Source organism: Acromyrmex echinatior, chromosome 8 (genome assembly GCF_024713525.1).
Source record: "Acromyrmex echinatior isolate Ae372 chromosome 8, ASM2471352v2, whole genome shotgun sequence".
NCBI classification, from domain to species: Eukaryota; Metazoa; Arthropoda; class Insecta; order Hymenoptera; family Formicidae; genus Acromyrmex; species Acromyrmex echinatior.
Genome location: NC_141859.1, coordinates 13,236,444 through 13,263,589, shown reverse-complemented (window position 1 = coordinate 13,263,589; position 27,146 = coordinate 13,236,444). Strand labels below are relative to the sequence as shown.

At 31.4% G+C, this 27,146-nt stretch overlaps 1 protein-coding gene and 1 long non-coding RNA gene across 4 annotated transcripts in view; both read right to left on the bottom strand.

Moving 5' to 3' along the window:
* Window positions 1–2,287: 2,287 nt before the first annotated feature.
* Window positions 2,288–27,146, bottom strand: part of LOC105146659 (cuticle protein 16.8) — a 93,681-nt gene continuing 68,822 nt past the window's right edge. For both annotated transcript variants that reach the window (XM_087408745.1, XM_087408746.1), the window contains 3 exons: window positions 19,084–19,298; window positions 18,664–18,798; window positions 2,288–2,478 (listed from right to left, as the gene is read on the bottom strand). In XM_087408745.1, coding sequence (XP_087264871.1) covers window positions 2,449–2,478; window positions 18,664–18,798; window positions 19,084–19,298 — 380 coding nt within the window. In that variant the 3' untranslated portion in view covers window positions 2,288–2,448. The remainder of the gene's footprint in view (window positions 2,479–18,663; window positions 18,799–19,083; window positions 19,299–27,146) is intronic.
* LOC147908808 (uncharacterized) lies at window positions 8,757–16,834 on the bottom strand. 2 transcript variants are annotated; one of them, XR_015545952.1, is made up of 2 exons: window positions 16,713–16,834; window positions 8,757–13,180 (listed from the first exon to the last, which is right to left on the bottom strand). It is a non-coding gene; the product is annotated as an uncharacterized LOC147908808 (long non-coding RNA). The 2 variants fall into 2 exon arrangements; XR_015545953.1 differs by having other exon boundaries at window positions 8,757–12,865.

Below are 27,146 nucleotides of genomic sequence, written 5' to 3'. Positions count from 1 at the left end.
TCGCTATAAGACAGATCTTTTCGAGAAGTGCCGAGAAAATCGTCGAGATTTTCCATCATCGCGATTCCAAATACAGTTTGAAAAAGGTGACCGCATTTAATATTCTGTTAATCTAATATTTAATTAATTATATTTTCTGAATTTGTAACTGTGCATATTAAAGAAAATTCTTTTGTTAAATTATAAAGAAACTCTTAGTTCTCCGCAACTCTTAAAGTTCTCCGCAACTCTTAGTTCTCCGCAACTTCTAGTTCTCCGCAACTCTTATTAGGTATTGGAATTAATTCGTAGCGTTTTTAATGAAAGAATGTTATTTATTTCACATGAGCATTAAAAAATACATTAATGAAAGTACTTCCCATCACTTGTAAAACGCTACGAATTAATTCCAACACCTAATAGTTCTCCGCAACTCCTAGTTCTCCGCAACTCTTAGTTTTCCGCCGCTCTCAGTTTTCCACCGTTCTAAGTTAACGCTATTAGTGCACCGCCAAGGAGACACTCCGCCGCTAGAAAACCGCCGAATGTGATTCGCAAGAAATATTGTTAGACAAACGCCGCATCACTTTAAAAATTTCACGTCAGCGCTCTCGCTCTGATTCGCTCTCAAACAAAAAACATTTATCAAAAATAATTATTTCTACATTTATAAATAATAAGATATAATAAGATATAAAGAAGATTATCTCTGATTTTTCTGCGAATTTTCCTCTGATTCTACACATGGTATTCTGTGCGTTGCACGCTAGTCGGGCATAAAAACAAAGAGAGACGCGTGATTTATTAGCATATTGCAAGCTATATTTAAAGTTTAGCGTCAAATATAAATGAATTATTTAAAAATATTGTAATATGACGCGTACCAATCACAATAGTGGAAATGTCATTTTAATAATATATATGTCTTTTATTTATAAAAAGACATATGTCAATAGATATCTTTCAAGAGAGATCATATCTTTAAGATGTCTATAAATATCTTTTAGAAGTTATACAAAGATATTTTTAATAAAATTTTTTTGGACATCTTTTAGACATCTTTTAGATATCTTTTAGAAATGTCTTAAAGATATCTTTAAAGAGATATTTTTTAGATGTTTACAAGATCTCAATGTTTACTAGATCATACATGGGATGTACGGCTCATGAAAAATTTACAAATAATGCTTTAAAATAAGATGTAAAATGATACTATAACTTTTAAAATGTTTACAAAGTTTTAAGAAATAAGAATGCTAAATACATTTAAAAAATTCTCGCGCTACGAAAATGCCGGAGTTATTCTATGTTATTAAGCTATTTTTACTTGCCTGTTGAATAGATTATTCAGTTGTTAGCTGTTCATCTTTTTTAAAAACTTTGTTAAAAATTTCTTTGTGATACGACATTAGATGTTTCTTTTTAATCCCGTCGTGTTATATCTTTCATTTTAATAAATTTTTTGCATTTTTATTCACGCTCAAAAATCAGATATCTTCCAAATTTTTTTTCCTTCTACAACATATTTGTATAAGAAATATTTTTTAAGAACATTTAATTTATGATCTTTAACACTTTTGTACTCGTAGATGGTTCTATCCCATTTTCTAAATTGGAATCCATTGCAAGACTATGATATTTGGATGCGATGTTTTCTAATCTGACCACAAACTGCCTTTTTACGGAAGAATTGAAACAATTTTTTAGACAAAATAACAAATTAAAAAAAAAATAATCTAAGGGAAAATAGTTTCTTTGCACGGAGAAATCGTTCGCGAACATCAGTTGTTTTAAGATATATATCCAGATTACCGAGTTCTGAACCTCGAGCTGCAAGTATTTCGGTGAATAACAAATGCTTATCAAAATCCTCGCAACTCGAAGTTCGGATCGATCATTTGTGTACCGTGTACGCACGTTTACCATTCATTTGTCCGCAGTAAAAATATACTTCGTAAAATATTTTCAATTCGAGATTAACGACACTTTTGACTCAAGATTGAGACAAGAATTTAGAAATCAGGCCAAGATCGAGCCCGAGATAGTCTCTATCAATGAAAAATATAAAAATCATCAGAGTCTACATCAGCTGTTCGGATGCACAGAAAACTTTTTATTTCCGTATGAATGTAACAAAATGAATAAAATAAATGTTTCGATCCTTTAATTCGAAACGTTTATTTTATTTGTTTTGTTACATTCTTTTGTTTACATAAAATATATAAACATACGTTAATATTTTTAAAAACCTACAAAATACGGAGACTTATTTTTATATTTATATTTATATTTATATAGAAACAAAGTGTGGATTTTCATTTTATTTATTCATATAGATATATATAAAGGTTTTTTTTTAATTTTATCATATAAAGAATCTGTTAGTAAAGAATAATAGTTATGGAGGTAATATATTTCTCAGTTTTTTTCAGGCTGTCCATAATTTTTTAGATCCATCCGTGGTCTAGATCATTGTGGTCTAATAATGTTTAGTGTTGCCTAAAACAAATAATATTTTAATTATTAAAAATAAAAATTGATACATTTGTATATGATATATTTAATATTGTATATGTACATGGTGCTGTCGATACCTACAAATCAGTAAGTCGGGTTGTCTATCTGCCTATGGGCAAGGGCACGCTTTACGGTAATGGAATAAAATTATTATAGATTGCAAATTCGGTGGGAAATGAGACAAAAGAAATTGAATTTTACATTTTGATATAGTGTAAAATTCAATAATATGATATAAAATATGTATTTACTAATACAAACAATATCTGACTTAATCTAACATAAATGAAATTTAATAAATATTTAAAAATATATAAATTATTTAATTTTAAATTTATTTGTTTAAATATACAATTATAAATTATAATTACATATTTTTTAATATTCATTAAATTTCATTTGTTAGATTAAGTCAGATATTATTTATATTATTAAATACATATTTTATATCATATTATTGAATTTTACATTATTATCAGAATGTAAAATTCAATTTCTCTTATCTCATTCTCTACCGAAATTGTGTGAAATCTAATCTTATTCCGCATTATCAATAACATGTACCCCTGCCCATAAGCAAATAGGCAGACTTATTGATCTGTAGGTATCGGCAGCACTCTATACATTTATGATAATTGATATATATATATATATATATTAGGGGTTGGAATTAATTCGTAGCGTTTTACAAGTGATGGGAAGTACTTTCATTAATGTATTTTTTAATGCTCATGTGAAATAAATAACATTCTTTCATTAAAAAACGCTACGAATTAATTCCAACAACTAATATATACATATGATATTTAACATACGCATTGGGGAGCCACGAATGGATCAAAGGGAACAAAAAATTCTTATACCATTTTGAGATACTCGCTGTAGTTTTCGAATTAGAAAAGAAAATGTCTAAGCCAATATGCGGTTAAGCTACGCCGCGCGAATTCGTAGGACGGCTCACATTCGAGCGGCGGCGGCGGCGGCGGCGGTGCGCACGAAGGGGGAAGGAGAGCTTCGTCGGCGCTTGAGTGGGCCGTCCTACGAATTCGCGCGGCGTGGCTTAACCGCATATTGGCTTAGACATTTTCTTTTCTAATTCGAAAACTACAGTGAGTATCTCAAAATGGTATAAGAATTTTTTGTTCCCTTTGATCCATTCGTGGCTCCCCAATGTGGCTCCGACCATCTTTAAAGACACCTTGTATATATGTGTATACATCAGAGAGAAATCTACTAGAAAGTAGTCATCCTTTTCATGTACCAACTTTACGGAAATGAACTATTGGAAAATCATCACAATTGGATTTTAATAGTGATTATTCGCTCTTTAATAGTGAGTATTTATAAAAATTATGGGTTTGCTCCGTGTCCAGATCCATTCTTGGGATGCTAACATTTCGTGAATCTTGCAGTGCATTTCATCAGAGCGAGAAGCTGCCTGATAGTGAGCCTGTTTCGGGCCATTCCTTTTATATTACGCTGTTTGTTGGAGTGATGGAGGGGAAGAAGAGAATTGTGGAGAGGGGGAAGGGGGGAGGTAGAAGTGGAGGAAATCGATCGGTCTTCAATAACCGGGAGAATGGTCTTCCATATTTTATTTATGTTGTATTTAGATTATTAGAGTGTTTTTGTATCACTATGGTTTCTCTATACTTTCTTGGAAAGTATGATGTAATGTTGGTTATTGTGATGTGTTTTGTCAAATAATATTTGATATCCTGTTCGATGTTGTGTTCTGATAATGCCGACTGCATGGCGTATTTTATATCACGTTGGTGTTCTTTTATCCGTAGGTCCATTCTCCCGATTTTTCCAATGTATACTTGCCTACAGAAACAAGATATTTTGTATACTCCTGCGGAGCTGAATGTAGGTCTTTGATCTTTAAGATTTCTTAAGATTTATCCTATCTTTTTGGATGATTTGAATAATTAATATTTAAGATTTATCCTATCTTTTTGGATAGTTCAGATATTGTGTTTATTTAATATCCTGCCAATCCGATCTGTTGTTCCTTTCACATATGGGATAATGGATTGGATCCTTTCGTCTTGTGATTGTTGTCTTGTTTGCATGTTTATTTATTATTTTGTTATGTCTTTTTTATGTCCGTTTTTCTGTAAATTTTAAGTGTTTAAGTTCTGTCTGTAGATGTTCTTTGTCAGAGATGGCTCTATGGTACAAGTGAATTGATTACAGACTATTTTTGTGCTGGGTGGTGGTGCGATTCGGCATGTAAATATCTGTGTGTGTTGGTTTTCTCTACACTTCATGGCCTAAGGTATCGTCAGTTTTCTTAGAGACAAGAACATTTAGAAAGCGGAATTTTCCGGTCTCCTCTATGTCTATAATGAAATGGATGTTTGGATGTTGATTGTTGAAGAAAATAAGGAATTTATGAAATTCGGCTCTGCCGTGTCTCCATTTCACAAATGTGTCGTCTATATAGCGGAACCAAATTTTTGGTTTTTTAGATGTTTTTCTGAGGGCCTCTTTCTCAAAGTGCTCCATGAAGATGTTGGCGATTACAGGAAAAATAGGAGAGTTCATTGCCGTTTCTGAAGTTTGTTTATAAAATTGGTTGTTATAAGAAAAGTGGTTGTTAAGCAGTGCTCTATTAGCGGGATGAGATCGTAACTTCATGTAACGCCTTTATTATGTTTAATGTGTCTTTTATTGGAACTTGTGTGAAAAGCGATTTCACATCGAAACTTACAAGCAGATCTGTGGGACGTAGTCGGATTTTTTGAATCTTTTGTATGAAGGCCGTTGAGTTGGTTATGTGTGATTCGGATTTTCCAATGAGGGATTGTAGTGTTTGTGCTAAGAAGCAGAATTATATGTCGGGAAGTGTATAGCGCTGACAATCGGTCTGAGGAGAATGTTTGATTTGTATACTTTTGGTAATCCGTATATAGTCCGTATATAGTCCGTATACAGTCTTGGTGGGAAAGGATTTGTAGGTTTTAACGTTGATTTGGTTTTACTGGAAATGTTGCTTTTTCCTACTAAGATCTTTGGTGTTTTGTGCGATTGTATTAGTTGGACCTTTGTCAAGCTTTATGCTTTGTCCAAGAGAAGGTTCTTCATCTTTTTCTTATATCTGATGTGTTCATGACTACTATCGTATTGCTTTTGTCGGCTGGAAGTACGATGATGTCAGTGTCCCTGTTCAAGTCTTGGAAGACCAATCGTTCTCGTCTAGTGATATTTGATGAAGGAGTTTGGCTTTGGAAAGGATATTACAGTTACCTATCTGCGGATGTTATCTGCTTGTTCTGATGGGAGTCGGTAGATGGTTAACTATTTAGTTGCTAATCTCTTCCTTTGGAACCTTTCTAAGTGCCACTGTGAAGTTAGACTTTAGCAATAATAGTAATAAGAGATAGTGTCTTGAGACAGGTCTTTGTTGGATAGGTTCTTGACATTAAGTAGAAAGGGTTGTGAATTTTTGTGAAGGAGATTTATGTATTTCTGTTTCTGTTTTTCAGAGGATTGTGTGAGGATTTTCATAGTTTGTTCATATGTAATACGATCTAGGGTTTGCCAAATATCATGCCACATGTCATGCAACGTGGCGGATAAGAACAGGAGTTTAAAGATTTTATGGGAGACCTGGTCTATTTGTGACTTAAAATTACTCTATTATTACTCTGATTTTTATGAATTTTTAGTATGTTATTCTTCAGACAAAAATAAGGGACACGTATTTTTTTATGTACGTGCCTATATGCACTTTTAAGAGGTAAAACAACTCTTTGAGAAAATCGGTTTTTCTCTTTCGAAGCGAATATCTTCGAAACTATAAGAGAAAAAATGTTCTAGAAAATTAAATAAGTATTCTTAAAGCCATTCAATTTTCTAGACAATTTTTTCTACTTCTTATTATAGAAATCTTTCCCTCTTATTTATAGAAATATGATAGAAAAAGTTTTTTTAATTATTTATTTATTTATAATAAAAATTATTTATTTATAAAAAAAATGTTTTATTGTAGTTCTAAAATACTTTTGAAGCCATTCGATTTTCACTCTGAAAAATTTTTTCTTTCTCTTACAGTTCCGGCGATATTCGCTTCGAAAGAGAAAATAAATTTTTTTCCAGAAAAATAAATTTTTGTCTGGAGAACAACATATAAAAACTCAAAATCGGAGTGTAACACTAGGTTTACTTGTTAGTGAAGCGTTAGACATTTTAATTATCATGTATGCTAAATTATTTTATAATTTCTTTATAGAATCATCCAAGAATATGATATTAATTATGTATGATTCTTAAGTGTTACATGAAAGATTATATATCAGTTTTAAAAAACATATATTGAGTGAGTGAAAAAGTTTGTATCCGATTTATTATTCAAAGTTCAAACAGCTGCAATTTTGTTAAAAATGAACAAAACTTAAATTAAAAAAAAGTTTTATAGCTTGAAATATCTATTTTCGAATCTTTACTTTTCGAAATCTCTATTTTCTGCTTATTATATTTTTTTTTAATTTATATGTGTTTTTATATGAGTTTTGTAATTTTTATATATAAAAAACTATGAATTAAACAAAATGAAAAATTTTGTCTTCACTTTGTGGACCTGTTACATCCGAAAAATATTTGCAAAAATTTTTGAATTTTTAATATAAAAATTTAAAATTTTCTCTAAAAAATAATTTTAAAAAAATGTTCCTACGATTTTTTGTTACTGAGTTGTTGCAAATTAAATAAAAAGAATATTTTGATTGTTTATAAAATTGTTAATTGTTTAACTCAAAATTATTACAATTTTAAAAAACGGATTTGTAAAATCTCTTATCAGATACAGTAAGATTTAGTTTTTATTTTATTTTTAACAAAAATAGCAGTTGTTTGAATTTTGAATAATAAATTAAGCACAAATGTTTGCACTCACTCAATAGTTACGAACTAATTTATCTTTCAAGTTGATGCAGGAATCTGGCATGAATCGTACACAACGATTTATATCACAATAAAAAGATTTTTACAATTACTTTACAGTCTAAGATACTCTTAAGAAATAATTTCTTTACATGATCGCTTCAAAGTAATAAAGGTATCGATCATTACCAGTAAATGAAATGGAATTATTAAATGAACAGAAATTAGATTGAATATACTACTGCAAATTTTTACAAGAAAAATTTCTGTGAGACCTTCTAAGAAAATTTTCATATAATATATGAATTTCGGACAGAAACATACAAGAATGTACCACATACAATATCTGTAAATAAATCAAGAATCTTGCGTGAATCTTACGCTCATGTTATTTATAAGCATGTTACTTGACTCTTACACGTATGACAATTATATGAATTTTGCGTGCAGATTATATGAATTTTGAGTGCATGTAACGTGAATCTTATAAGAACATAACTGTCATTATGAAGATATTATAAGAATACTATTGAAATTTTGTGGTTTATTGCTCGTATCCCAGTAAATAAAATGGAATCAGACAAACAATGATCATTGAATGGGATTTAAAGAATTCATTTTGGCTAAAAATTAATTCTTTTTACACAAATTGAAAACGGCTTTTCGATTAAATCAAATTTAATTTGGGAAAGAAGCATAAAAAACTTACGCCAGTTATAGCGTAATAATTTATCAATTTGTTAAAACAGTAATAATATACGTTTCGATTTTTTTATTTAGTCATCTTCAGTATTTTGACAATTTTTTAAATATTTTAAAATTCTTTTCCATTTTATACCCTGTTGAAAATTCTGATAAGTTTTTTGTACTAGTTCTATGTTGAAAAGAGTTGTATGTGATCAATCAAGATTATTAAATGAACATACATGATCATATAAGAATCTTATATGATTTGTACATGAATCCTACCAGTAATCTTTAATGACCTTAGAGATCTGGAATGAATCATACATGACGATTCATATCGTAATGAAAAGATTTTGCTTTAGCCTTATAAGAGACTTTTAAAAAATAATTCTTTTATAGGCTCATCTAAGAATATGATATTAATTAAAAGTAATATTAATTATAGTGATATTAATTAAAAGTGATATTAATTATATATAATCCTAGACATAGTTATGGAATAATTTATTTTCCATGTTACAAGAATCTAGCATGAATCGTACACGATGATTTATACAATGAAAAAATCTTTTCGATTAAATCAAACTTGATTTGCGACAGTAGCATAAAAAATTTATGCCATTTACTATAGCGAAATCATAATTTATTAATTCATTAAGGAGGGAACCTGATTTAGAGGATCAAAATTTTCGTTTCTTTTTTTTTTGCTTTAATCGATAGTATTATTCTTTAAAAATATACTCGTAAAGTGTTAGATCGAAATATTTTTGTAGTTATAGCTCAAGAAACAAATACGCGTCGCGCAAATATACAATGATACCGAAAACTTTAAACGTGTTTTTCTTAAAACCATTTTTTTGAAATTGGCGTGCAACTTAAAAACTATTTGACCACCGACTTCGTCCAAAGTTTTTTAGTTACATAATTGTCAACCATTCTAAATGACCAAAAACTTTGTCAAAAAATTAGTATAAATAATTATTTCTGCATAAAAAAGACATTTATGTTCGACATTTTATGTTCAAAATCGTCACTTTTTTTCATAGTTTCACAATTCTTACAATTTGATACTTTTCATTACATTAAATTATTAAAGATTCAGTTTTGATTTTGATGTTAGTCTGGATTATAATTAATACCAGAGTTTTTTCCTTCTTTTTTTCTTTTTTTTGCGATTAATGTTTTAGGTATTAAAAGTTATTTATTAATTTCAACATAATTGATTTGCTGAATGATTAAAGATTGGTTTTTGACTAAACCGATAGAATTTAAGTGTTCGTGATATAGTGAATTTTTGTTTTAGTGAACTACCTTCTATTATATTTTACAATAAATCGTTTTTGTTTCCAATAAATTTACCTTTTAATAATTTTAGATTGTTATTAGAGTTCGTTTTTATATTATAGTTTCCATTAATAAGTGGAAGTGGCTCATTGAAATGAATTAGTTTGTAAAAAAATTTTTGTAATTACAAACATCATATTGTCTCTGAGAATGACTCAAAAGTGAGATGAAACATGTAAGCGGATTAATTATTAATAAAGTTGTTTTCAAAGAACTGGAAAGGATGCTGCCCTACGGGCAGTAGGAGTCAAATGCAGAAGACGTCGCAAATAATATATCCATGAAGTGTGAAATTTCTTTATTCACTGAAACGCGCTTATGTGTTTCGACTTACTTTTGAACTCTTCTCAGAGACAACACAAACTAACATAAATAAATTGTAAATAAAAATTATTCTGTCATGATGAGCTCCCCTACCTCGAGAATTTAAATGCCAGAATTAAACTCAAAAAAAGTGAAAGAAAAAGAAAAAAGAAAAATGAACGAAAATAAGGAAATAATGGAAATATCAGAATAGAGAATATGAAAAACTAATTTATCAAAAAACTTGAAGATTATAATTAACTATTCCGAAAATAAGGACGCTCACCCTGATCACAAATCACAAACTATATGGCAAACATTACTATGAAAAACCTTATGAACCTTCAAAGACCGGTTCTTGATATTTTGGCCAGTCAGTATCAGACACAGTGAGTCACTTTTAGTTTTAGCTAGTATTATTCAAGGTTTCAAATGGAAAAATTCTTCTGTGCTTGATTCCTATTGCCCGTATCCTTTCCAATTCTTTGATTTATAAGGAATCTTGATTTGATTTGTAATACGGATTAAAGTTGTTTTGTTAACTGTATTGGTTTGCATAAGAATTATCGTGCATGATTCCTATTGCCCTGTTATATCCAACCATTTTGAAAAAGAAAAATTTAGAAACGCGAAAAAATTTCGATTTCGAAAATTCCGCTGGAATCCCCGAATCCTAGTGTATAGCTAGGGTTAAGACAGATAATATATACGTTTCGATCTTTTATTCAGCCGCCTTCAGTATTCTGACAAATTTTTTAATTTTTCTTAGTTTTTTTTCATTTCTATTTAATCCAGTTTCGGTTCATTCAATAATTCCGTTTCATTTACTGGAACAATCGACCCTTATTACTTTTAAGCGATCATGTAAAGAAATTATTTCTTAAGAGTATCTTATTAGAATATGAAGCAATTAAAATCTTTTTGCCATATAAATCATTGTGTACGATTTATACCAGATTCCTGCACCAACTTGAAAGATAAATTATTTCGTAACTATTGAATGCAAAAAGTTATGTCTAATTTATTATTCAAAATTTAAACAACTGCTATTTTAATTAAAAATGAAATGAAAGCTAAATCTTATTGTATCTGTTGAAAGAATTTAAAAATTTATTTTTTTAAATTGTAATGGTTTTGACGGAGTTGTGATGACTCAAAGTCAAAATATTCTTTTTATTTAATTTACAACAATTTAGTAACAAAAAATCGTAGAAACATTTTTTAAAACCAATTTTATAGAGAAAACTATAAACTTTTACATTAAAAATTCAAAAATTTTTGCAAATTTTTTTGGATATGTGACAGATCTACAAGTGAAGAAAAAATTTCTTTTTTTGTTTAATTCGTAGTTTTCTATATATACAAATTACAAAATTCATATAAATTAAAAAAATATAATAACCAGAAAGTAGAGATTTCAAAAAGTAAAGATTTGAAAGTAGAGATTTCAAGCTATAAAACTCTTTTCTTAAATTTAAATTTCGTTTATTTTTAACAAAATTGCAGCCGTTTGAACTTTGAATAATAAATCGGGAACGAATTTTTGCACTCACCCAATATATATTGTTTTTTAAGACTGATACATGATCTTTTATGTAACACTTAAGAGAATTATATATAATTAATATCATATTCTTCATGATTCTGTAAAGAAATTATTTTTTAAAGTCCCTTATAAGACTAAGGCAAGATCTTTTCAATCATAAATCGTCATGTACGATTCATTTCAGATTCCTAAGATCATTAAAGATTACTGGTGGAATTCATGTACAAATTATATAAGATTTTTATATGATCATGTACGTTTATTTAGTAATCTTGATTGATCATATACAACTCTTTTAAGATGTGTTTTCAATTTGTCTAAAAAGAATTAATTTTTAGTCGAAATGAATTCTTTTAAATCCCATTCAACGATCCTTACTTATCTCATTTCATTTTATTTACTGGGATAGCAATAAATCTCACAAAATAGTATTCTTATAATATTTTCATAATGACACTCCAGTTATATTCTTGCAAGATTCACATTACACGCGCGCAAAATTCATATAACTTGCGTGCAGGATTCATATAACTGTAACATGCTTGTAAGAGTCAAGTAATATGCTTATAATATTCATGTAACATGAGTGTAAGATTCACAAAAGATTCTTGATTTACTTACGGACATCATATGTAATATATTCTTATATGATCTTGTATGTTTTTGTCCAAAATTCATATGTGAAAATTTTCTTGGAAGACCTCACAAAAATTTTTTTGTAAGAATTTACAGTAGAGCATCTATTGACCAGATACGTCACAGTTATACTTCTAAGTATAAACATTCAGGATTTATGGGTCATCGAAGAAGCAGTCCCATACGATCGCAGAGGTCAAATAACACTAGGTACGGCTTCGGATGGATGGAAGCTGGAGATCATCGTGAAATAAGATCCCGATTTCAGGAGGAAACCTTTTTTTTTATCATATAATTTTGTCGTGTATATTCTGGAATATGATGGAATATGATGCTAAATACTAATATTTATTTTAGTAGTAACACTGAATTAATTTTTTCAATAATTATCTGAAATTTTCTCAATAATCTAATAGTAACTCTTCTGAATAATTCATAAAAAAACTACGATTGAATAATCAAGTGGTTTCACTAATAATTCATTCCCGAGAGAGAAATAAGAATCTCATAAGATAACGTCCACGTTTTGTTTTTGTTTTCTTCCATACCGTTAAGTGGATTGGACAAGGACGGATAATCAACTTTAATTATTCCTTATCTAATCCACATAATATCATGCAAGAGAATAAAAACATAGACATTACCCTAAGTTAATACCCCAAAGTTAATTGGTACACGAAAAGGCTGTCTACTCTCAAATTTCTCTCTGTACATACTATAATTATATTCCAAAACGTTCTTTGAGGAAATTTTTACTCGGTACAAGAAAGAGTATGCATAATATATATTTGTATAATATAGTTATGTGTGTATTATATATTTCAAATAAAATTTTCCTCGAAAAGGACATTTTGAAATGTAGAGCCTAGATCAGTAGTGAAATTCCAATTCGCCGACAGCCGTCTGTGTGCCACACTATCGACGAGATACTATTAAAGGCCCACATCCTTATGGGAGTTCGTGTTCCTGTTAATATTTAAGTAATTAATAGTAAGAAATTTATAATATAATACTAATTTTATGATTTATTAATTTCGTAAACGTGTATATGCATTTAAAATTCGATAATACTCGATTTTTCATTAAAATTATGATTTCAATAAACAAGTTCAGGTCAGCAAAGCAGCTAGACCTGCTCATCGAGCAATTAAATATGATTGATTAAATCCACAGGTAAAAATCAATCATGTTCATTATTTGCTTAACAATAAGCATGCCTCGTTTTGTTAACTTGAACTCGCCACATGTTATCGTCCAATTTGATTATCAACAGAATTAAAACTGCACAGAAAAAAAAATTGTAATTTAGTGGCAATATATAAGATATTCCCTATACAGTACCGATTATTGCGGAAGGTTTTCAGAAATATTTCAGCCTCTAGCAAGGCGTGCCAGACCCATCCCCATTCCCCGTGGTTCGCGTGCCGAGCTAACAATGAGCGTACACTTGATAATAGTAGATCGAGCGGATGCGCGTATTTAGTAATCTTTAGAGATTAATATCTCGTTAACTATTGCGAAAATTAAAATGGTAGAGGACTTTCCGTCTCAGTTCACTTTAGTTCACTCTACATGTCCACAAACTGTCAGAAGAATTATCGGACGCTCTGTATATAATTTTATATAATTTTATATAATTATCAGAGAATGGAAAGTTACTTTTTGAAAGTAACAAGTTATAATTATCTACTTGTTATCAAGTAGAAAAAGTAACAAGTTATCGTTCGTAGCTATCGATTTTTAAAAATAATTCGTTACAGTTACTTGAGGAAATGACCTTTCGTTATTATAGTGGGTAATTTTGAGACACACTATAATAGTTGTAAACATCCACGCGTTTGTAAATTTGCAATATGCAAATAAAAATAATTTCTTGATTTGTAACTAAGCATATTGTGGAAATACAATTACAATGGGTATGTGCAGTTATAAGAACGATAATATGACAATACATTTCGCACTATATATTATTATACATTTAACAATAATATATGAAAAATAATTATCATGTTACGTAATATCATTAAAATTTTGATAATTACAGAAAATATTTGAAATATTCTGCTGTTTACGTAATTTTCCATATAAAATAAGATATATTTACATAATAAAAGCAAATTTACATAATTTTTATAAAATTGCAATATTTTTACAGGAATCATCTAATCATGTAATTTTTATATCTATCATATATGTAAATTTACGAAAATTTTTTTATAGTGTGAATAGCTTGTGTCGTATCGTGTCCAATCGTGTGCAAAATAACGATAAAAGTAAAGTTACTATAAAAAAGTAACTTGTAACTGTAACTTCATTACAAGTAACGAGTTATTTCCATTCCCTGATAAATATATATATGAAACATTTTTTTCCAAAAAGCCATTCATATACAAAAATTTTTCAATTAAAGTAAAACAAGTTACAATAACAAAATAACGTTAAACTGAATCGTGATTGTTCAAAACATGACTTTAGTAAATATTTTAGAGTCGTTTTAACATCATGATAATTTTTCGTTCTGTTTAATATATTTTTCAATTTATTGTGTATTATAGATTTTAGAAAACATTTTTGTTAAAACATTTCATATGACATATTGCAAAATATTTTCAGAATTGTTGCATATGAGATGTGAAAGATTGAAACATTTCTGAAAACTTTCTGCAGTAATAAATGCTATATATTAATAGGTAACTATATCTAAAACATATGGGAATTATATATATTTTTCGACAATTGATATCAAAATTAGGGAGTAGACAGAAATTCAACCTTATCGCTACTTTTTTTACAGAAAGAATTTACTTTGATCCAGTATGGCGACCCCTTTGCATTCTTTTGAAGGGTATGGGAGTTTCCACCCATCTTGGAATAAGAATATTAATCATCCTGATAACAAAGCCTGCGGAGACAGATTTTGAACAGAGCTTACTACCAATTTTTTTTACAGAAAGACAACAAATTGTACACAGAATTTATTGCTATCAGACAATCAGCAAACTGTTGTTAAAAATATGATAAAGCCTGCTGATATATACTGTGCCAGCAAATTGATGACAGAAATCAAACAGATTCTGCTGCACTTGACAGCAGATTGCGAGCAGATACCAAACAGAGCCTGCTCAGTAAGCACTGAAACTTCTTGAAACATTTTCGCAACGTTGTAACAATGTTATAATGTTCCTTCAATGTTATTGAAATGTTTCTTGCTCACTAGGCTGACATAACCTGACAGATTGGTAGCAGAAACCGAGCAAGATCTGTCATTTTTATATATAACTCCGCCACTTGCCAAATGAACTTGCTTCTCGTAAGAAAAAAACGTCCAGGAATCATACAAAAATTGGTGTATGTAAATCAAATAGGCTTTTATAGAGATTTCCAAGCTTTTTTGGAGTGTGCTTTTGAATCTCCGAATATTTGTTTGACTATTTTATAACTTTTTCATGTGTATTTTGAAATGTGAAGCTAATAAATAATATTTTAGCAATAACACTGTATTGATTGTTTCCAGAGTGTTTGGAAAATAATGATAAATCTTTCGCATAGAGGCAGAATGAACTAAACTGAGAAGAAAAGTCCTCTATCATTTTGCAATTTTCGCAATAGTTAACAAGATATTAATTTCTAAAAATTGCCGAAAATTGGTTCTCAATAATTTTTTTACTCAAATACTATCAATTTTATAGAAAAATTGCAAGAGATAAAAATTGTTTATTTTTTTCTCATACAGCTCTAAAAATTTTTTTTAAATTTTTCAGAATTTTTTAATACCGTATTTTCTCATGTTGATAAAAATAAGAAAATGCAGTACTAAAAGTTGATAAAAAATTCTGAAAATATTCGTAGTGTTCTATGAGAAGAAAATAAACAATTTTTGTCTTTTGCAGTTTTTTTTTGTACAGTTGATAGTATTTGAGTAAAAAATTATTGAAGACCAATTTTCGACAATTTTTAGCAATTAATATCTTGACTATTGCGAAAATTGCAAAATGGTAAAGGACTTTTCTTTTTTGTTTAGTTAGTTTAGTTCTGCTCTTATGCGGAAGATTTATCATTATTTTCCACACACCCTGTATATAAACGATTTTCACATCAGTATATATATAAACGGTATATATATATAATCATACAATATAATATATATATAAACAGTTATATAATTATATATTATATGTACTGGTGTGAAAACTGGAAACAATCAATACAGTTTTATTGCTAAAATATTACTGATTCACATTTTAAAATACACACGATAAAGTTATAAAATAATCAATAAAATATTCAAAGAAAGCACTCCAAAAGAACTTGGGATCTCTAGAAGATTTGGCTATTCGATTTACTTACGTCAATTCTTATAAGATTGTTGGATGTTTCTTCTTACGAGAAGCAAGTCCAACTCATGGCAGAGCAGTATATGAAAATGAGATCTTGCTCGGTTTCTGCTGCCAATCTACCGCTAGGTTATGTCAATAGGCTATGCTTGATTTCTGATCGCAATCTGTCAGTTTATATCAGTAGACTCTCGGTTTTTATCAGCAATCTGCTGGCTATGGTTCTGTAGTTAAAATCTGATCCAGTTTACTGTCAATTTACTCATAAATTGTTAACATTTTGCTATTATAGAGATATTATTATCGATTGCAACAACATTTAATTTTTGATGTTTTCAGTAAAAACGCTCAAAATCTGCCATATTTGAAAAAGCTTATCTCCCCTTCAAGGAATTGCGATCAGGCTTAAACACATATACATACACACGCGCGCGCGCGCGTATTTGTAAATGTTTTACATGAAATAAAAAATTACCCACTTTCCATATTTGTCGAAATAGGTAATAAAAGCATTACAGTAGACCTTTTGGTCTATGAGGACGAAAATTTGCACGGTTGATGGTCTTTAATAGTATCTCGTCGGTGATTATACTTATACTATTTATACATTTTATACAGATTGTCATCTATCCGGAACCAGTGATATTGGGAGACTGATTTCCACAAGCTACTTTCTTCATCCCAAAAAAAGATTTGTTTATGTTCATGCCCATTGTCGCCTAGAAAAGTGTATATACGTAAGTAGCAAGAGTTTTGTGCGTGTGTGTGTGTGTGTCTCGTATGAGTGTCTCATGTGTGCGTGCGTGCGTGCGTGCGTGCGTGCGTGTGCGTGCGTGCGTGCGCGTGCGTGCGTGCGTGCGTGCGTGCGTGCGTGCGTGCGCGTGCGTGCGTGCGTGCGTGCGTGCGTGCGTGCGTGCGTGCGTGTGCGTGCGTGCGCGTGCGTGCGTGTGCGTGCGTGCGGTGCGTGCGTGTGCGTACGCGCGCGTGCATGTGTGTAATATGTATATTTAATAATATATTTTTTCATTTTTAAGTAAACACGCAGATACATAAATAATGACGTATTTAACAAGGAGTTAATATTGCTTGACATTTTATTATGATTCTGAATAATAAAAATTATTTTTATATATTAGGTGTTGGAATTAATTCGTAGCGTTTTACAAGTGATGGGAAGTACTTTCATTAATGTATTTTTTAATGCTCATGTGAAATAAATAACATTCTTTCATTAAAAACGCTACGAATTAATTCCAACACCTAATAAAAAGAATGTAGAGTCGTATTTTGCTTGTCTATATGCTTTTGAAATTATAATTCTTACCATGATGCCTATGAGAAAAAAATAGAGTAATTTGCCGAAAAACTTCATCTTTCACTGAAATATTTGTCCGAACTAATACCATACACGCTGACATTCCTTTTATATGATCACAGTACGATTATATTTTTCATCGACAACATATCTTTCATCAAAATGTTTTTTATTTGCGCAATAGCGTTTCCGGCACTTCCGCAAACAATAACTAATTTGCGGAACAATAATAGTTTCAAAGTTGACCGTATCAGCCATTCGCACATATTTGTATGTACAATCATGTAAACGAATCATTACACGCAAAAAAACAAATATCAAAAAAAAACAACGTATAACAATCATTATTTTTCTTTGTTGAGTTTTATGAAATAACAGAACATACTACACAATAGAGTATTACACAAGAAATTTATACTGTTGTAAAATTTATATATATATATATACACACACACACACACACACACACACACACACATCTTCATTTATATTATTATAAACGTTTTAAGTACTTAAATACTATTTATAAATGTTTATTTCCATTCGTTATAATAAAATATAATTATCTGGAAACATATCTATATAATAATGTTGTATTTTCGAAAACATAAAAATGTAAACGTTAAAAAATAATGTATGTAAATTTTATTGATTATGAATTAAAAAATGAAAATTTTTTATTTATTATTTCCGTTAAATTTCATGATTATCATTAAATTTCTCTCTATTATTATGAATTTTTGTAAGTTTTGTTTTGTACAGATTTAATTAACTTTATTTAGCTTCTCTTGTACAATTATTATAGATATTAATTTATTTAATTTATATTTGAACACAGCTTGTCTTATATTATATTACTCCTGTAATTAAACATATCTTATTAATTGGATTGATTATATTATAATTAACAATTATTTTACTTGTAATCGAGCAGACACTTTTTCTATATCATTTAATTAATTTGATTAAAAAAAATCATGACGAGAAAGAGATAAAAGAATTTAACAAGCATTAACGCGCGTCTCGGGCGAAATGTAATTTCTTTTTAAGCATATGCAATATGCAGTAATTTGTTAAGCATGCATAAAACATTAATATATCGTATGATCATTTACGTCATTGGCGACGGAAGTTGCGTCATAAGCCCGTCGTTCAGCTTCCCTTTGTGCGGCTATCGCTGCGTGTTGTTCCGCGATTCTGTGGTACAATTCATTGTGTCTGTCCTTCGCTTTTGCCACGCTCGCTGAATCCTGCAGAACAATATTAAGCAAAGCAATGAAAAAACAAATTATTCACGAATCTAACGGGATCAAAATATCATTTTTTATCGAGATATTGTCGGATGTATTTTTCGAACAAATAAAGCTCTTTTTCGTTTTCTTTAACTATCTTTTTAACAGAAAATTTAACTTATTTAAATTTCTGTTGTTTGAGAATTTTTTATTTTAAAATTAGCTCGACTTTAGAATTGAATCTTCAATTTTACTGTTCAATTTTACATTTGTTCTATATCAACAAATATATAAGACAATTACTCGCGGCAAATTGACTGAGATGTTATGAGCGTTTGCTTCTGCAATCCTGTGATAAAGACGAAAATGTTGTTCCTTGGCCAATTTTACGGCTTTTGAATCGACAGGTTGAATAAAAGCATCCTCAAAATTGATTAAGGCAGGATGAAATCCATTTTTATCGGCCGTATACTCCACCGTTCGTACTTTGTGTTTTGGATCGATGTACGAATATCTTCCTGAAATATATATAATATATATATGTAGATCGTTAAGATGTCATGGCTGCAGAATAGCATTATTATTTTTTTAAATTACATTATTATTAAATATTATTGTTACACATTATTTAACGTTAAAGTGGTCAAATTAAAATTAATTCTTTAGATATGATGTTTATTTTTTATAAAAGAAGGAAAAATTAAAACCCGAGATTCAATGAGTTTTATTTTATACTTATTATAATTTGTATCAAGTACATTTAAATTGGACAAATTTTATTTTTTGTTTTATCAAGTATACTAGTAAAGTCAATATGAACTGACACACGATGTGCATGTGTAAAATTGTTTGATTAATTTCTGTTTTATGTTTTAACTCAATGCAGACGAGTTCGCAATCGATGAAATATAATGAGTACATTGGTATGCAAGTAGAATATATTAATAAATAACCAAAATCCCAATTAATGTTAAATAGCAAAAAATTAATAAATAGTAATTAATAATAGTACTCAGGTTAATAATTAAACGAACTATATTTAGATGTGTGACAAAGCAAAATTTATTATTTCACAACATAATTTTCCACCTATACTTAGTCCTCATCGCAGAAATCTGTCGCAGAAATATAATTATTCCAACCTAACAAAAATTAAATTAATATTTAAAGGATCATCTCAACTTCGATTTTCAATAGTCAGTACAAACCATATTATAATATATTTAGTCAATTTATCGAATAATAAGATATAGTAATAATGAGTCATAATCCAACCAATTCATCGATTAATAGCGAGAAAGGGCAATCAGTGTGAGTAAAAGAAAGTTCCCATAAAATTACAGATGTAGATTGATGTCAAGTTACATAAAATGGTTGTCCTTAATTGGATTCTTCCAATCCTATATATAGAGTCGAATCTTATTTACATGACATAAGATCTTGATTGCAAGAATAATAAATTTAGCTTTGTTATACATCTAATTATAGTTCATTTAATTGTTGATCTGAGTATTATTTATTAATTTATTAATTTGTTTGAAAATTATACAAGCATTAAAGAATTGTTTGTAATTTATTTAAATTTTAATATTGAATATCCTGCAAAAAATTTGATAAAAAACGGTAGAAATTTATAGAAATCTGATAGGAATCTAATATAATTTTTATCAGAATTTTTCATATCTATCGGACATTAAAATCGGACAGATGGAAAAGTTATAAATTTCTATCGTTTTATATCTTATATTAAATAAACGATAGAATACTTATCGGAGATAAGAAATAAACGAAAGAATATTTATATGAACCTATATATAATTTAATCTGAAAACGCGCGCGTTTCCTATATGTTTGAATAAGATAGACATTATAAAAAAATTATCGTACTCATCGTTGACAATATCTTATATGAACGTATATAAATTATCATATTCAATCGTGAAAATAAAAATTATCGTACTCAATATAATCATCGTTGGCAATATAAGGGGTTCCGCACAATAAAAGGAATAGGGAACAGAGAATAAGAATTTCAACATCCTATCGGAAAATGTATTCCACAATACATGATTTCTAACAGGTTGAAATTCTTATTTTCTGTTCCCTGTTCTTTTTATTGTGCGGAACCCCTTATATTGCCAACGATGATTATATTGAGTAAGATAATTTTTATTTTCACGATTGAATATGATAATTTATATACGTTCATATAAGATATTAATAGGTTCATATAAATATTCTTTTGTTTATTTCTTATTATTTCAGACAATGCAATGACCTATATGACACATATTGCTAACGATAGAATACGATAATTTTTGGATGCGGAGCCCCTAATATCACTTAGATCACTGCATTATCTAATTTAATAAGAAATAAACGAAAAGATGTTTATATGAACTTAAACAATTTAATCCAAAAATATATGTTCCTATATGTTTAAATAGACAGATGTTATAAAAAAATTATTGTATCCTATCGTTGGCAATATAATATGACATTCTTTAGATCATTGAACAATTATTTTGCAGATTTCAGCATACATAATAAAGCTGTACAGCTAATATATCGTTTTATATCTTATCGTATTTAAACGATAGAATAAGTAACTGTATACACAAGCTTTTTTGTCACATTATTTGATTTAATATAAAATAAGTGAACAGAATGATTTATGCGAATCTATACAATTTAATCCAAAAATATTCCTATATGTTTAAATAGGTAGATGTTATAAAAAAATTATTCCACCGTTGTTATATAATTGTTGGAAGTGCGCTCTCACCGTTGACATAGAAGGCGAGACGCGTGTTACCGGCCGAGCAGCGAATTAGAGGAAAGTGTCGGAATGGCCGCGTGTGGATGACAGAAGATGAGATCGGATCGCTGAGCGAGTGCTGTCCGTTTCCGCTAATAGAACTTTTTACTTTTTCCTTTTTTACTGCCATTGTTACTACGAATGATCCGAATATGCTCTTAATGCTTTTGTAATAAAGTAGCGTGTTCGTATAAAATACGAAGAAGTGTCTATTATTGAGAACTTTACGATCCCGAAACCGCGGCTGCAACATTCTGGCGACAGTGACAGGACTGAGTAATTTCGTTGTAATCATTTTATAGCAAGCAGAGATCGTAAGAAAGTAATCTGTAGACATGGAACAAGTAAAGTTAACGCTAAGAATAACACGATACGCCTAGGTACGCTTTAGTAGTGTATCTTACGAGAGTGTACACTTCCTTTCGGACTGAGCAGTCGAAGCAATCGCCGGACATAACTTCGTTGTAAGTCAGTTTCGCGTTGCTACGAGACAAAACGAGTGAGCTTAATGAGCTAAATTAGAAGCTGCAGACCTTGATGATCGAAGCTGGAGAACCTGAAGAAGCTATTGGAAGAGAGACACAGCACGCAGATGAGTATCCACGAAATCAAAACAAAGGTCGGGCTAATCTGTCTATTAGAGTGGAAAAATGAATTCGAAACGCTGACAACAGACTACCACGACAACACAGGAAAGTATACGCGCATTAAAATTGCCAAAAATTGAATTAAGAAAGTTTGGCGGTGATATCAAAGATTGGCTTCCGTTTTGGAGTACTTTTGGAGAAGAAAATTCATGAAGACACGACGTTATCGAAGGAAGATAAATTCCCATATTTAGTCTATGGTAAAAGACTCGCGCGCGTTTGAAGTATTGAATAGTTTTTCACTAACCGCCGGTAATTATGAGAAAACCATACACAGTCTCGAGTCTCGATTTGGCAAAAAAGACTTATTGATTGAATATTATGTGCGCGAACTTTTAAAGTTAGTCTTAAGTAAGAATAAAAACATGTCTCTCACAATCACTTATGATAAATTAGAGACGCATAGCACTTGAAACTTTAGGCGTGACAACAGAAATGTGCGCAGCAATGTTACTTCCTTTAGTAGAATCCTCACTGCCTGAAGAAACCTTACGTACATGGCAACGAACAAGGGCCCAATTAATTCCTCATTCTGACGCGTCTGTTGTAAATGTTACTGAAAAAGATCGTCTTACTAGTCTAATGACTTTTCTAGGAAGAGAGGTCGAGAGGTACGTATTCAAATGGCAAAAACATGCTTCGAGAGCAACGATTTCCAAATGACAAAGGATAAAAATAAAAAGAAATTAAAGAGTGAACGAGATCTAGAGATAGCGACAGCATCTAGCTTACTATCGGCGAAAGAAGCAAAGCCGCAGCAGTGTATATTTTTTGAGCTAATCATGGCAGCTTGAGTTGTGAAACGGCCAGAAGTATGGACTTAGAGAAAAGAATCCAAGAGACAAGCAGGACTGTTTTAATTGTCTGAAAGTAGGACACAGCTATAAAAGATGCAGCAACAAAATAAAATGCCCTTGGTGCAGCAAAGGACATTGCCTGCTGATGTGTAAGAACCTATCGAGCAAGGACGAGACAAAGCAAGCGGATGAGAAGAAACCGAAAGAACCAGTTTTTCACGAGGAAAACAGTTGTCTCGCTAATGTCTCTTCGAATACAAAAATGTTCCTGCCTACACTAAAAGTCAAGATGCGAGATCCAAAAGGCTTGGTGAATGTTCGCGCCGTCTTAGATAATGGCTCGCATAGATCTTATGTTTTGGAAAAGGTAGCCAGAGAGATTTTTGGATACGAGACTGAGAGCGAACAGACGACACTTGTTGTTTGGAGGAACTAAAACCAAATCTCAGAGACACAAAACTTGTCGGATTTATATCGGCAACTTAGATGGAACATATAAATGTGACTTCGTAGCTTTGCAACAAAACATTATCTGCAAGGACGCTCCTTGTAAGATCGATGATACATGGATGAATATATTTGAGAAAAAGGACATACGTTTGAGCGACACCAGTGAACGTCAAGAATCCATTTCACTGTTGATTGGAGCTGATGTTGCTGGCAAGATATTCACAGGAAAAGTTCAGATAAATCAAGAAATAACAGTTCTAGAAACTAAGCTTGGATGGACAATCTTAGATAGGAATATAGACAATGACAGCGGCATCGATACTACGCTGACGATTATGTCAATGTTCACTCAAGAAGCCAACATATCAGACTTACGGAGACTCGACGTCTTGGGCATCACGGATCCTATTGAGAGTGTTACTAAAGAGGCACTCAAGCTGAAATAAAGACTTCATTTCAAGAGATAACGAAAATCGACAACGAAGATCAATATGAAGTTCTTCTGCTGTGGAAAGAGAATCATCCACCTTTACGAGATAATCGAGACGTAGCTGAGAAAAAACTAAAAGAGATTACGACAAGAAGATTTATTTGACGACTATCAGGCTGTCTTTGATAATTGGCTCGAAGAAGCGATTATTGAAAAGGTATCTGTACTTGAAGTCGATCAAGAGAACTACTATCTTCGACACAGGTCTGTAGTTAAGAAAGAAGGAACTACGAAGATACATCTTGTTTTCGATGCGTCAGCAAAAGTCAAGGAATCGCCTTCGCTTAACCAATGTTTGGAGACTGGATCCAATCTTATAGAACTTATTCCACTTTGCCACTACTTATTCCAGCATTGCATCGATTTCGAGAGAGGAAGATAAAGGTAACAGCTGATATCGCAAAAGCCTTCTTACAAATCGGCGTCTCTCCGTCGGATAGAGATGTTTTGAGATTCTTGTGGTGGAACGTTGACGGAGAAATAGATATTTATGAACATTGTCGAGTTGTCTTCGGATTGACAAGCAGCCCATTCTTTTTAGGGGAGGCGATTGAATTGCATATTAACAGAGCCTTAAACTCTACCATTTTGCCATATAAGAAAGCAGTTTATGAGAAACCAAAATGAAATGCAAAATGGTTTTATGTCGATGATTGTGTTACTAGTGTCGATTCTTATTCTGATTTTGAAGTTTTCAGGAGAGAAGCCTGTTCCCTTTTGATCTAAATCAAATTTGACTTAAAAGATTGGAAATACACTGGCAAGGAGAGTCAGTCAACAGTGCTTGGACTTATATGGGACACCAAAAGGAATATTTTAATTTTCGGAATTTCCTGCACCGACGATCACGGAGAAAATAATAAAGATAGTCATCTTGTCACAAGTACAGAAAGTTTACGATCCTCTCGAATTCATCTGTCCCGTACAGTTAAAACCAAAATTACTATTGCAAGATCTGTGGAATAAAAACGTGGATTGGGACACAGAAATAGACGACGACATTAAGCACGAATTTCTTAAATGGGTTCAGCAATTAGGTCTCCTACATATATTGAAGTTTCCACGATGGATTTTTGGAGAGGAAAGAGATCCCGACTCACTGTTCTTTCACGTTTTTGTCGACGCCAGTAAAGACGCATACGCGGCGGCAATCTTCGTACGAGTTGAATCAAGCATAGAGATACACTTCGTAGAAGCCAAATCTAGAGTAGCACCCAAAGAGAAAAAGACCATATCTCTCCTTGAATTACTAGCAGCCTCCACGAAGGATGATGCGATCCTTCGTAAAGACTATAGATTATCAAGATATCAAGACCTATTTCTGGAGCGACTCGATGACCATTCTAACATGGATTCGACAAACAAGACAATGGGCAGTCTTTGCATGGAATCGTGTTCTAGAAATAAGCCTTACGGATGTTGAATCGTGGAGATATGTTCCTGGAGTGATGAACCCAGCGGATTTATCCTCACGAGATTGTGATACTGAGAAATTCCTTGAACTAAAATGGTGGGAGGGACCAGAAACTACCTCCTGGTTGAAACTACCTCCCAAAGAGGAAGGAAAAATTGACGAAAACATAGTTAATTTAGAGTTACGCAAGACTTCCGGACGATGCAAAGAGAGAATATTCCCCGAAACTACTGTTGAAGAAATCGCTATGCTAACCTCCGTAGAACAAGTGGATGAAGAGACAGTCCCCTGGTATTTACAAAGACTTTCGATTCCAAAATTCTGTGTACCATCGCGTGGATTTGTGAATAACTGTCGAAGAATCCAAGTAAACAAAACTTAAAAGTTAAATGCCAAAAAAAATTATTAAGGCAGAATTGCTTCTTTGTAGATTGACACAGAAAGAATCATTCCTGGGAAACAACGATTCACGATTACGAAGCTTAAATGTTTTTGAGGAGAATAGATTAATACACACAAAAACAATGATCTCCAATTGTCAAGACATTTTTTCTTTCAGATGTCCCATGATGTTGGACTCAGTTCATTTATTGACGTTGAAAATTATCTTTCATATTCATCTGAAATTTAATCATGCTGGTATTGACATTGTCATGAATAGCTTACACGAGAAGTCTTGGGTCTTGCAATGCCGTCGTACGATACGCTCAGTGATAAGAAAATGCATCATTTGTCGGTATGCATCGAAAACAATGAAAGCACTACCTGGATTGTTACCTGAAGAGTGAGAGAAGCCGCAGCGTTTGAAGTGATAGGTATCGATTACGCTGGACCACTTCTTTTGCGGTGGACAAAAGGCTTACATCTGTTTGTCTACTTGTGCAGTCTACCGTGCAGTCCACTTGGAGTTGGTTACATCTCTATCAACAGAGGAATTCCTGGAGGCCTTCAGAAGATTCATTGCACGTCGAGAAAGACCTACTATATAGCGACCTATAGTATATAGCGATAATGGGAAAAATTTTGTAGGGGCCAAGAACTTACTACAGAAGATTAATTGGCGGAAAATTTCCCAATATTGTGTCCTCAATGAGATAACATGGCATTTTAATCCACCTTCAGCTGCCTGGTGAAGAGGATGGTGGGAGCGACTTATCCGCCTCCTTAAAGATCTACTGAAGAGGACATTAAAGAGAACTTCGTTGAGCTATGAAGAAATGAACACTGTTCTATGCGATTGCGAAGCTACTATGAATTCAAGACCACTTACTTACTTGACAGAGGAAAATACTGAAATCACAGCACTGACTCCAGCGATGTTCATCAGCGACATTCAAGAAAATGGCGTTCCAGACTTGGATTAAGTTTACAAGTCCCACTTTGCAAAGAGGATACGCCATTTCAAAGATTGAAAGAAGAGTTCAGAAAACGTTTCCATATGCAGTACTTGGGTCAGTTATCTAGACGAACTAAACCCAGCAATAGTTCCGTATCTGTGGCTGTCGGAGACGTCGTGCTTATTGAAAACAATTTATAAAAGCGACAATTTAGACTGGCCGCTCACCGTCATTAGAGAAGTCTATCCCAGAAAAGATGGTTACGTGCGGGTGGTAAAACTGAAAACGAGTAAAGGTGAACTGGTTCGACCCATCCAAAGACTAATTCCCTTGGAAGTTGAACTCCAGTCCTGAAGCTGACAACTTTATCGGGTCTACCACTATAGTCAGAGACTACTAAGGGAAATGCAGCT